The sequence below is a fragment of the Triticum aestivum genome, chromosome 7D (genome assembly GCF_018294505.1).
Source record: "Triticum aestivum cultivar Chinese Spring chromosome 7D, IWGSC CS RefSeq v2.1, whole genome shotgun sequence".
Classification (NCBI taxonomy): domain Eukaryota; kingdom Viridiplantae; phylum Streptophyta; class Magnoliopsida; order Poales; family Poaceae; genus Triticum; species Triticum aestivum.
In genome coordinates, this window is record NC_057814.1 from 1,189,326 (window position 1) to 1,202,606 (window position 13,281).

A 13,281-nucleotide genomic window follows, 5' to 3' on the forward strand; every position below is an offset into this window, starting at 1 on the left:
TCCCCTCGCCGGCCAGAGAAAAACAGAGCACTGGAGTGCTCTGCTCGCGGGCGAGGGGTATATATAGGCACCTCATTGGTCCCGGTTCGTGGCATGAACCGGTACTAAATCCGGGCCTTCTGTCCCGGTTCATGCCAAGAACTGGGACCAATGGTTGTGGGCCAGGAGCGAGGACCATTAGTCCCGGTTCGTGGCTCGAACCGGGACAAATGGTTCCATACGAACCGGCACCAATGCCCACGAGGCCCCGGCCGGCCCCCTGGGCTCACGAACCGGGACGAATGCCCCCATGGGTCCCGGTTCGTGACTGAACCGGGACTAATGGGCTTGCCATGCTCGAATGAAAGCCCTGTTTTCTACTAGTGCATGGCTACAGTTTCTTTGCCGATCACCAATGAATCAGTAAGCAAAAATCGCGAACCAACCTGTGGTTGAGATGGTTAGGTGGACAGTGGTATCCCCAACCCATCAGGGTTCAAATCCTGGTGCTCGCATTATTCCTGGATTTATTTCAGGATTTCCGGCGATACGCTTTCAGTGGGAGTAAATCTGTAGTGCATCTTTTATTCTTCGTAAAAAATGTAGTAATGCATTTTCACCCGCAAGAAAATAAATTGTAATGCATTTCCTTTCCCCTAGCTAGCGGTTCTTTTTTCCAAATATGGATGATAGTTGTTATATGTCAATTGTCAAGTATATGTATGTTATATAGATGGCAGATTTTTTTTTTTCATTTACTCACCTTGATCAAAGTGGCATAGCCCGCTATTTACCCAAGACTAGAACAAAATGGCTACCTCTGACGAGATGGATATATCGCTGGTGCACACAACGGTGCAAGAGCTGGCGGTGACCGCCAAGGAGCCGCCGCCACAGTACATGGTTGATGAGGTGCTGGCAGCAGATGAGATGCCGAAGCCCATCCCTCTCATCGATCTTTGCCGGCTGACAACCGCCGCCGACGAGGCCGACAAGCTCCGGGCAACTCTAAAGACCCGGGGCCTCTTCCTGGTGAGCGCGCGTGTGCACCCTTAATTAGTTTCTTCTACCTAAAATTGTTCAACTTTTGCCGAGGTTTTTGCCTAGGCGACCAATCATGGAATCGAGGAGTCCCTTATGGATGTCATGATGAGTGCGTCGAGAGACTTCTTAAGGCAACCGTCTGAAGAAAAACAGAAATACAACAACTTGATAGTCGGCAAGCACTTTGAGATGGAAGGCTATGGAAATGACAAAGTAGTGACCCCCCAGGATCAGGGCCTGAGCTGGAACGACCGCTTGCATTTGAGAGTGTTATGTTAAACCTGACAGACCTGAAGATGTCTATTTAGTTTCAGTTTAAACTTATGTAATAAAGTCAGAAACGTGCTCTGAGTTCACGTTGTGGCTTGGTCCTGGTCATAGGATAGTTTTCAGTTAGTTTGTTTCCTGTAAACGTGCGAGGACTTGGCCACGATTGCCACCGTGGGATGGCGCGGATGAAGTGCATCGTGGGCATGGTTTTCGGATGTACTGTTGCTTATCTGAATAAAAGGTCAAACAGAAAAGACGTTGCGGTGTGCGCGTCGCCAAATGACTCTGTCTCCTCTCTGAAATTTCGTTCGGTTCGTCCGTGTCTCTTCAGAGAAGAGTCTGAATCCACCTCGCGTGCGTGTGTGTGTGTTCTGGGATTTCCTCTGACATTTGGCACCAGAGCCAGGTTTCACGGAGGCGGAGCACGGCGGCGGAGATTGCAGTTGTGGCGGCGGTGATCGGCGATGAGTACTTCGCCGAAGAAGGACGACACCAGCGGAGGCGGTGAAAAGTACACGCCGCCCCCGAAGAGAGCCGGCGACGAAGGCATGGCGGTCGTGCAGCGCACGCCGGCGAGGTCTGGTGGTGTCCCGATCCAGTATCCCATGCTCACAGACTCTAACTATGGTCTGTGGGCGATGAAGATGAAGGTGCTCCTCCGTCCGTTCGGTGTGTGGCCGGCGTTGGAGGGCACGGCCGAATTCGATCAGGTCAAGGACGATGAGGCGTTCGCTGCTCTGTCACAGTCCGTACCCGACCCGGTGATGATGGCTGTGGGCGACTGTCAGACGGCCCACGAAGCCTGGGAAGCGATCCGGCGCATGCGCGTCGGTGAGGATCGCGTCAAGAAGGCGCGGATCAAGCAGCTCAAGAGGCAGTTGGATCGGATGGAAATGGGCGAAGGCGAGTCCGTATCGGCGTTTGCCCAGAAGATGATGACTCTTGTCGGGGAGATCCGGTCCCTCGGTGAGAAGATCACCGATGAGACGGTGGTCGAAACCCTGTTCAATGCCGTTCCTGCGCGGTTCGGCGACATCATCAACACCATCGAGCAGTGGGGCGATCTCTCGACGATGTCCGTGGCTGAGGCTGTCGGACGTCTGGCTGCCTTCGAGGAAAATCAGAGAGGCCGGCGTCGTCAGTCTGGCAGCAAGGACGATCAGCTCATGCTCATGACTCAGGCTCTGGAACAGTTGATGAAGGGTAAGAAAAGCGCACCAGGTGCAAGCAGCAGTGGTGGCGGACGCGGCCGTGGTGGCGGCCGCGGGCGTGGCCGTGGGCGTGGTGACCGCGCCGACGGTGGGCAGGCTGGACGCGGTGAGAGCAGTGACCGCGGCAAGCAGAAAAAACACCGCAAGTTTGACATAACCAAGGTGAGATGTTTCAATTGCAATGAAACAGGGCATTTCAGGTCTGATTGCCCGGAGCCCAAGAAGGAGAATGCAAACTTTGCTCAAGCAGAGGATGAAGATGACCCCGGGCTTCTCATGATGGAAGTTTGTGAGCTCACAATGTCTGAACCAGAACCGACACAACAGGTGTTCCTCAATGAGGAGAAAGTGGTGCCCAAGCTCACAGGGAGCCAGGACACATCCTGGTACCTAGACACAGGAGCCAGCAATCACATGACAGGTAATTCAGAGAAGTTTGTTGAGTTGGATCAGTCAGTGCGTGGAAAAGTGCGCTTTGGGGATGGCTCTGCAGTGGAAATAGTTGGACGTGGAGCAGTGCTGATGAAGTGCCTGACAGGGGAGCATCGCATACTGTCAGATGTTTACTTCATACCCAGACTGAAGAACAACATCATTAGCCTTGGTCAGTTAGATGAGAATGGATGCAAGTACTCAGGGGAGAACGGTGTGATGATAGTTTGGGACAGACAGAGAAATGTGCTCGCAAGAGTGCCTCGAACTGGCAATCGCATGTATATTCTCAACATCCAACCGTCGGAGCCGGTCTGTTTGCTTGCACACGCAAAGGAAGATGCGTGGTTGTGGCACATGAGGTACGGGCATGTAAATTTCCGTTCACTCTGTGCACTGGCAGCCGAGGAGATGGTCGAAGGAATGCCGCAGCTCAAGCAAGTCAATCAGGTGTGTGATGGTTGTATGATTGCAAAGCAGAAACGACTTCCGTTCCCGGCACAAGCAGCATACCGAGCAGTTAAACAGCTAGACCTATGGCATGGGGATCTCTGTGGACCCATCACACCTCCGACCCCAGGTGGTAAGCGTTACTTTCTGCTTCTGGTCGATGACTATTCTCGATACATGTGGATTGTGTTGCTGCGTAGTAAGGATGAGGCATTGGAAGCCATCAAGAAAGTGCAGATTGCAGCTGAGGTTGAGAAGAACCTGAAACTAAAGGCGCTGCGCACTGACAGGGGTGGCGAATTCACCTCTGCCGAGTTCGTTGATTACTGTGAACGCCACGGCATCAAGCATTTCAGGACAGCACCCTATACACCTCAGCACAATGGGGTGGTTGAGAGAAGAAATCAAACCGTCGTGGGGATGGCGAGGAGCCTCCTCAAGAGTATGGGCATGCCTGCAAGGTTTTGGGGTGAAGCCGTGACTACCGCTGTGTACCTGCTGAACCGAGCTCCTACAAAGAGTGTGAAAGGGATGACACCCTATGAGGCATGGCATGAGAGAAAGCCCTCTGTGCAACACCTGCGTACATTTGGTTGCACCGCTCATGTGAAGAAAGTTGGGCCGGGACAGACCAAACTAGCTGACAGAAGCAAGCAAATGGTGATGATTGGATATGAAACCGGATCAAAGGCCTATCGCATGTATGATCCAGAGAGCAAGAAGCTGGTCATCACACGGGATGCGGTGTTTGAAGAAGATAGGCCATGGAATTGGAGCTCTTTGGAGTTAGTTGAAGAAAAAGATCCAGATTCTTTTGTTGTGTTCTATCCGAACGAGCAAGATTCAAAAGAGATTGTAGACGTAGCGGAAAGCGCTGCCACGGCAACGAAATCTCCTGCAGCGCCTCGACAGACCTTCAAGACTCGGCAAGCAAACGATGGTGTCGCTATTCCGATCGATTTGGAGAGCTCTCCTGTGACCCCAACTCACATCCAAGCATCTCCAGGCACACCATATACCGAGCCATCGCTGGGTCCACAAGGCGAGCGCTTGCTCGAGGAGATCTATGAAGAACCATAGAAATAAAACAGGCTGATGCAGGGCTATGTCTGTTCGGTTTGGAAGAACCTTCAAGCCATGTTGAGGCACTTGGAGAACTGTGTTGGAAAAGGGCCATGAAGGAGGAACTGGCATCAATAGAGGAAAACCATACTTGGGAGTTGTGTGACCTGCCAAGAGGACACAAGCCAATTGGGGTAAAATGGGTCTATAAGTTGAAGAAAGATCCACACGGCAAGGTTGTCAAGCACAAGGCAAGGCTAGTCGCAAAGGGGTATGCTCAGCGACAAGGTATTGATTATGAGGAAGTGTTTGCACCTGTAGCTCGTCTAGAATCTGTCAGGCTACTAATTGCACTTGCAGCTCAGTTTGGATGGAAAATACACCAAATGGATGTCAAGTCGGCCTTCCTAAATGGTGATCTGGTTGAAGAGGTATATGTGACCCAGCCGCCAGGCCATGAGATAGAAGGGAAGGACAGTAAGGTGTATCGCTTGCACAAGGCGTTGTATGGGCTCAAACAAGCGCCAAGGGCATGGAACTCCAAGCTGGATGCAACACTCTCTGAACTAGGCTTTGAAAAGTGTCCTTCAGAGTCTGGTCTGTACAGGAAGAAAGCAGGTGGTTCTGCACTGATTGTGGGTGTGTATGTGGATGATCTAGTCATCACAGGAGGAAGTGAGCAAGCCATTGAGGATTTCAAAAGGCAGATGAAATTCAGGTTCAGCATGACAGATTTGGGTCTATTGAGCTATTACTTGGGCATAGAGGTAAAGCAATCAGAGAAGGGCATTACTCTTTGTCAAACTGGCTATGCTTCACGGATACTTGAAAAGATGGGGATGACAAACTGTAATGCAAGTCACACACCTATGGAGCCAAGACTGAAACTGTCGAGAACAAGTCAGGCTGAGGAAGTTGATCCAACTGAATATCGAAGCATAGTTGGGAGTTTAAGGTATTTGTTGCACACAAGACCAGATCTCAGCTTTGCAGTTGGATATGTCAGCAGATTCATGGAAAGGCCAACCAAGGATCATAAAACAGCAGTAAAACACATATTAAGATATGTGAAAGGCACACTCAGTTTGGGCTGTAGCTACAAGAAAACTGAAGGAAAACCACAACTGTTGGGTTACTCTGACAGTGACCACGCAGGCGACATTGATGATCGGAAAAGCACTACGGGGGTGCTGTACTACTATGGCAATTGCCTAGTGTCTTGGATGACTCAGAAACAGAAGATTGTCGCTCAATCATCATGTGAGGCAGAATATGTGGCTGCTGCTTCTGCTGCTTGTCAGGGAGTGTGGCTAGCAAGATTAGTTGAAGAATTGCTAGGCTATGAGCAAGCCAAGGTCAAGATCAAAGTGGATAATCAATCGGCTATTGCACTGTGTAAAAATCCTGTGTTCCATGAAAGAAGCAAACACATTGATGTGCGCTACCACTTCGTCAGACAATGTGTTGAGGAAGGAAAGATTGAGGTGGAGCACGTCAGTACTGGAGAGCAACATGCAGACATCCTGACTAAAGCCCTCCCAAGGTTTCAGTTTCAGGTGTTGAAAGAGAAAATAGGAGTGCTTGAGGTGAGTTCAGGACCATGTTTAAAGGGGTGAAATGTTATGTTAAACCTGACAGACCTGAAGATGTCTATTTAGTTTCAGTTTAAACTTATGTAATAAAGTCAGAAACGTGCTCTGAGTTCACGTTGTGGCTTGGTCCTGGTCATAGGATAGTTTTCAATTAGTTTGTTTCCTGTAAACGTGCGAGGACTTGGCCACGATTGCCACCGTGGGATGGCGCGGATGAAGTGCATCGTGGGCATGGTTTTCGGATGTACTGTTGCTTATCTGAATAAAAGGTCAAACAGAAAAGACGTTGCGGTGTGCGCGTCGCCAAATGACTCTGTCTCCTCTCTGAAATTTCGTTCGGTTCGTCCGTGTCTCTTCAGAGAAGAGTCTGAATCCACCTCGCGTGCGTGTGTGTGTTCTGGGATTTCCTCTGACAGAGAGTGGAGCCAGAAGATGAGAGGAATTTCGCCAAGTGACCCACTCACCCGGAATCTTTCAGGTTATTAGTCACCTACTCCTTAATTTACCCTTCGTTCCAAAATGTAAGCTATATTCTCTTAATTTCTACACACATACAGGGATGTGCTTCATGAGTACGCATCAAGAACCAAGAGAATAAGAGACCTTATCTTGCGATCAATAGCCAAGCTCCTCGACCTTGATGAGGATTACTTCGTCAACCAAATATCAAACAAGGCTTCTGGGTTTGCTAGATTCAACTACTACCCTCCATGCCCCAGGCCTGACCTAGTTTTGGGCCGGAGGTCTCACACTGATGGTGGTCTCCTTACCATCCTTTTTGTCGACCAAGACGTCGGTGGCTTGCAAGTTGAGAGGGGTGGGACATGGTACAATGTTCCAGCCAAGCCTTATACGTTGGTGATTAACGTAGCAGACTGCATGGAGGTATGAAGATAAGCAATTGTTCTCTTGAATAATCTATGATCAGCTGTGTTTATCCTATATATTTCCTGAATCCTTCAATATTCCTTTGTTGTCTTGTATGTAAGTAAATATTTGACGCATGCAGATAATGACCAACGGAATCTTTAGGAGCCCGCTTCACAGGGTGGTGACGAATGCCAACAAAGAGAGGCTTTCACTGGCCAGGTTTTATGCTGTGGATGCGGAAACGGTGCTGGAGCCGGCGCCTAGTTTGCTGGATGACAACCGACCACCAAGATATGGGAAAATCAAGGCCAAGGATTTCGTTTCTTTTTCTCAACTGAAAAGTTCTTAGTTGGGCTCTTTGAATGTTATTTATTCGTAAGTCAAGTGAAGAGATTCGTCAAGACCCTGAAAAAAATAAAAGTTCAATGTTTTAATTAGTTTATTTACGGAGTTTTAGCAGGGATTGCCTATATAAGGATAATAAATTAAGAGATGGTTTCTGTTCTATGAGTGAGGGTTTTATCTGTAATATAATTGCCTTTCTTCAATTCAACGCTTAGCTAACAACCAGATTGTCCGGTGCTGCTGTGTTGTTTGTTTTTTTTCTAACTTTTATGTATTTGTCTTGAGTTCAAAAGAATGTTTGGGAAACGTATTTGATAGTATATTACATAATTTTGTGCGGGTAATACATACATTTGATTACGAGTTGTTGTTGTTGCTGGATTCTTTCATATGAAGATTGAGTGATTCTGAATTTTATTGCCAGAATTTCAGTGCACGAAGACCGTTGTACTCACCACCAACTATCGTGATACTCAGTGCACAAAGATCGAGTGATTCTTGTCTTTTGATGAACCAAGGGTCCTGAAAAAAAAACTGCATGCATTTGGTCGCTCGAAACAGAGCAACTACTAAGTTTGTCAAACTGCATGCGATAGGACATTTATAGATGTTCCATTACTAGATGTTCAACTAGAACGCCGCTAAGGAGGGGTCCTTAACTAGTGATCAAAACATTGAACAAATTGTAGTGTTATTATTGGGCCTAGCCCATTTATTGTTTAACATAATCCTTAGGAAAATCTCATAGGTCCATATGGCCCATTCATGCATGACAAGTGGGGTAAGGAAGTTTAGTCTTAACCCCATTCATGGAAAATTGCTCATATATTCTACACATAGTAGAAAATGTCTCCATGATAATTTCATGAACACAAGTGATCTTCACCATTCCATTTTGTTTTCATACTTGTTAGACTCGTGAAAACGAATAAATCAATGATCTTCACAATTTTTGTGGTCCTTGGACTCTATTCATTTTGTATTTCTTGATGAAAGTCTTCTTTTCCATCAAAAACAATTCATGCATCACTATTTATTTTCTAATAGAGTACAATATGGTAAGCGTGATAAAGTTTCTCTGCAAAGGTACAAACATTATTTTGCATTGATTGATAAGAGAACTGTGCTGATAAGTAAACCAACAAGCTTACAAAAATATAACATTACACCACAAATAGATAGTAACACACTTCTTCCTTATTGCCACAACATAGAAACATGGAAGACATACAGGGTGTGACACAACACCCAGGCACGTACTAGGTTGAAACGGGTGAACGCACGTAAACCCCGAGAGCCTCCACGTATTTACCAGCGCACGCAAAGAAACCCACGATGTTATTATTGTCCTGCACTGGAACACTGAAAGGGGTGCTCTGTGTTTCTCCGAAGGGACCGTACGGGCGGTGGTTTGTGGTAATGGTGAGGGATGCTATAGCATTATATTCGACATTGTCTTCTGCAAAGATACCAACTGTCCCAGAGACTTCCGTAACGATCTCTGAAGGGGCAAGCTCGATCTGCATGCAAGAAAAGAGATCGCCAAGTTAATAGAATTGCATGTAGGAATCACATTACGAGTGCTCACATATGAAAAGATGTCATTTAAACCAATGAACCTACCGTGTCCTTGTTATCCCCACGTCGGCCACCCCACGGGCCAACGTTATATGGTTCACCAGCTTTGTCAATGAAGGAAAATGCAAGTGAATCAATGACAACGCCATGGCGGATGGTGATGCGCTCTAAACGCTGCGGTGTCGAGGGGATGTCGAGTAACTCTCCACTCATTTTACCCCAAGGGCCGATCTTGGCGACGGCGCTCCCGTCACCTAGAGAAAGCTGGTCGGACTCGGGTGTCGTTAAAACCAAGCTAGAGAATTGGACAGACTAGAGTAGCTGGGTAGGCGCGGCCAAGGAACACACCAGAGGTCTTAAGAAGGAGAGGCACATAGCACGAACATGAAGCTCCATCCTGGCGTTTCTCTCGGATTGTTGGGTCTTCTTGAAGGCGATGACACCTTGTGCATATGCAAACTCTCCGGTCCCACCAACGATTGCCCATTCACCGTTGTGGGCGGTGCCCTGAAAGTCCCCCATCACCTTGAAACTGGAACCTGTAAACCTATTCCAAGTATATAGACATAGTTGACACGGTTTCAAGATGAAGTATTTTCTTTACGGTGTTTGAATTGCAAAAACCGTACTATGGCTCCAGTGCAAACTTAATTAATGCGGTAAAATTTCAAAGAGAGATACTTAAGCTAGACAAAAATAATAATTAACCTCTGATTGACGAAGACCATGTTGAAACAAATGAACCAGTTCTCTTTGGCCATGCTAGCCCCGAGGTGCAAACCTTGAGCGTGCGCGACAAGGTTTGCATTGTGGGCAGGACCATCATACACGGTCCAGTCATTAGCAGCGAGGATTCCGAAACACTCGGGGCGCTTCGACTCAACTATGACTGCCTGGTTAGCATCTGGGGTTTTCTGGACGTTCTGGTAGGCGTACAAGTGGAGAAGAAGCTCCTTGTGCTGGATCATCTCATGGCAAGCTGGAGCGGATTGGAAGTAGGAAGGGTCTGACCCCTTGGCAGCAGGCGTGGTGGTGGTGGTCTCCAAGGTGAAAGACTGAGGCGACATGGTGGCTTATTAGCTAGGATTGTGTGTGTGCGTGTGTAGTAGTTGTAACTTGGTACCATGGATGGATGAGAAAGAGGCTATTTATAGATGTTCAACACAAGTGGTTGATACGTGCCTCTCAAAATTAATCACCGACTAAGTACGCACATGGCTTTCTTTGTGCACTCATGAATCACGCTCGTACGTTTCTAGTACTCCCTCTGTTTCATATTAGTTTTCGCCTACATCCATTTAAGCGAAAACTAATATGAAATGGAGGAAGTAGTACATTATGACCGGCAATGATGCTGGTGCACGTACATCACTATATGGTGTTGATGACGTCATCAGGCATGACATCACTGAGTGGTCGATGCATGCATATTTATATGCACTATGAGAGCTTCAATCGTTAATCGGTGTGCCAACTACGCAAACGGTGTGAACAACATAGACGAGATAAAGCTCAGATCCGATTGCTGATCGAGCAACTAATAATTAAGTGCATGAATATCACCCACCCACCTCTGCATCAAAAACCATAACCAATACTCGTCGACCTTCGGGGTTCCTTTGATTCAACAGAATTCCATAGGCCCTATTTGGATACTCTAACCCAGTTAATGTTAGAGTTATTTTTTAACCCACTCTAACCCAAATAAGCATCTCTCCACCGGGATAGTTGGGTTAGATGGAACTAACCCACTCTAACCCTCCCTGTTTGGATACTTTTGGGTTATTTGAGCCCCCAACTAACCCAAACTAGCTCTAACTCTGTGATCCAAACAGGGCCATAGATTTTTCTTTTTGATTATTTGGATAGCTAAGAACTTTGATCTTTTATTTAGAGGATGGAAATCATTGGGATTTATTTTCATAGGATTAATTTGTACATCATTTTGAAGGAAAAAAATCATCCAGTCAAAGATTTTAGTAGAATTCCCTTGTTTTCATGTGCTATCAAACACTCTTCCATCTAAATTCCTGTATTTTTCTTTTTCATTTTACAAAACACAAGAGGACATGACACTCTATTTTTGCGTTTCAAGAATCATGCGAATCAAAGAAACCATTAATTTTTTTTAGTAAAATGGCGATGGATATCTCTGAATGCGGACCATCTAATTAAGATGCCACCCACCCACCTCAAACTGTCCCCGATAAGTGTTCAATGGGCTGGGGCCGGATGAGTGAAAACCATACATAAATGAGCCACCGCATCCAACCCTACCCATACTTTTTTTTTGAGATGGAAGTCAGTGCCTCCATTAACCAAACAGCTCAGCAACATCGCTGGCTACCAGATCAGGTGCTTGGTGCGGCAAAAGGCTTGCACCGTACGCCGCTAACCTGTCCGCAACTAGTTCTAGATAAATCCATTTTCGAGACAAGTAATTTCGAACGAAGGGAGTAGCAAAAAGAACATGGGTGAAATTGCAGCTAGCAAAAAGTCTAATCTCTTTTATTAAGGACCCATTAACAGAGAGGTCAAACTCGTTGGATGTGAGGGCCTGCACCAGAATCATCGAGTCTGAATGGACTTGTACCTTTGTCATTCCCCATCCCTGTGCTGCATGGAGACTTTGCAGGCAAGCAGTAGCTTCGGCTTGGACAGGATCCAGAACGTTTTTGACTGGACCAGCTCCAGCTCCTACCGGTTGGCCCTCTTGGTTTCTAATTCTAAAGCCCCAGCCATCTCGGTTAGGATTTTCCACATTAATCAGTAGCATATCCTGACTTGAAATCGCTGACCATGTTCTACACCCTACCCATACTTGATGGTACAAAATGGCACCACCGATTAAGTATCACCAATTTTTGTTACTACCCTATAATCCTTCTCCAACATTCCTGTTAAACGTGACATATTTGTATTTCCTATCTTCTCTAGCCTTGTATAGTTGACTCCTAGAGATATGGTAGGATTAGTTTCCTTGTCACGCAATACATCCTGTGTATATATTGTAACCGTCTCCATGGAATACAATGAGTTGCACCGCATATCCTTTCGACATGGTATTAGTTTTACCGTGATCTCCTCTCACTTCCGCAACCCGTAGCCGCCGCGCCGCCAACTCCAAACCCCAACGCCGCCGCCGCCGCCGCTACCTCTCCCGTAGCCGCCGCCGCGCTCTCCCGTAGCCTAGCTCGGAGGCGCTGCACTGCTGGGTGCGGGCCCAGGGGCTGCCACGGTGGATTGGCGTGCAACGCCCCAGAGGTAGGAGCTGCACCGTAGGGTGTGGCGCCTGCGTGGCGGGCGCTACACAAAAAGATCATCGGCGTGAAATAGTTTCACGGGCAGTTCATTCTGTGAATTGATTTCGTCCAGAGGTCAAAATTGTCAAATTGCCTGCCAAACACATCTGCACACTCAACTGTTTATAATCCAACAAGGTTTCCTCGAGCAGTTTTGGCTCTGTAAACATGTACGTCGTCAATATTCAGAAAGAGGGGAATACTTGTGCCAAAATTGCTGCCCCAAAGTTCATACTTGTCTTTGTCTGAATGAATCTTACTCTGAACCCATCCAACAGTTCATCATACTCTCAACTTGACAGGTACTCCGTGTTGGGCTGCTGCATACTCTCAACTTGACAGGTACTCCCCTGTGGACGACGAAGCTGATCTCACTGATATTATTATTGGAATGAATAAAAAATGAGGTATTCAGGCATCATACTATACTACGTAGTACTCCCTCCGTGCCTAAATATAAGTTTTTGTAGAGATTCCACCATGAACCAATATAGATGCATTTTAGGGTGGAGATTCACTCATTTTGCTCCGTATGCAGTGGCGGAGCCAGGAACTTGCTCCTGGGTATTCATGTATTTTTTTTTGGCCAAAGCAATATAATAAAACCATAAATGTACAGTAAGATAGCAACATCAATGACTCCATGACCATACATCGATAATAGTAGCAAAATATCATTGTGGCAATATCTCTAACAATTAAGAAAGATTACAAATAGCAAAGGAAATTACAATATAACTTTATAATCCCCTTTTTGGAAGAGATTGATGACATCCTCATATTTCACATGCTTGAAGAATTCCCTCTCAACGAACGTAACCAAGGAATTGTTCAAATATTCATCACCCATTTTGTTTCTTAGTGCATTCTTCATGTATTTCATTGAGGAAAATACCCTCTCAACGCTGGCAGTGGCTACCGGAAGAATAAGCACCAACTTAAGATGTTTGTAAACAATATAATATTGTTCATTCTTTCTTGTCTCAACCATCAAAACTGAAAGCTCACATAGATTCTTCAAATTGCTAAACCTTTTATCCATACGCACATGAGAAATGTACATGCTTAATTGCCATGGAAGTCTTGACAATTCATCATTTGTGAAATCCTTAGCATAAAACTTTCTAGCAAGCCTAACCAACTTCC

At 46.5% G+C, this 13,281-nt stretch overlaps 1 protein-coding gene and 1 pseudogene across 1 annotated transcript; one reads left to right on the top strand and one right to left on the bottom strand.

The window, feature by feature from the left end:
* The first annotated feature begins 789 nt into the window (after positions 1-789).
* Positions 790-7,301, top strand: LOC123167927 (protein SRG1-like; annotated as a pseudogene).
* A 1,039-nt stretch (positions 7,302-8,340) lies between these two features.
* Positions 8,341-9,954, bottom strand: LOC542941 (uncharacterized). The gene is made up of 4 exons (XM_044584995.1): positions 9,542-9,954; positions 9,182-9,380; positions 8,879-9,097; positions 8,341-8,775 (listed from the first exon to the last, which is right to left on the bottom strand). The coding sequence occupies exons 1-4, from the start codon at positions 9,898-9,900 to the stop codon at positions 8,515-8,517; spliced, it is 1,038 nt and encodes a 345-aa protein (XP_044440930.1). The 5' UTR covers positions 9,901-9,954; the 3' UTR covers positions 8,341-8,514.
* Between the last annotated feature and the right edge of the window lie 3,327 nt (positions 9,955-13,281).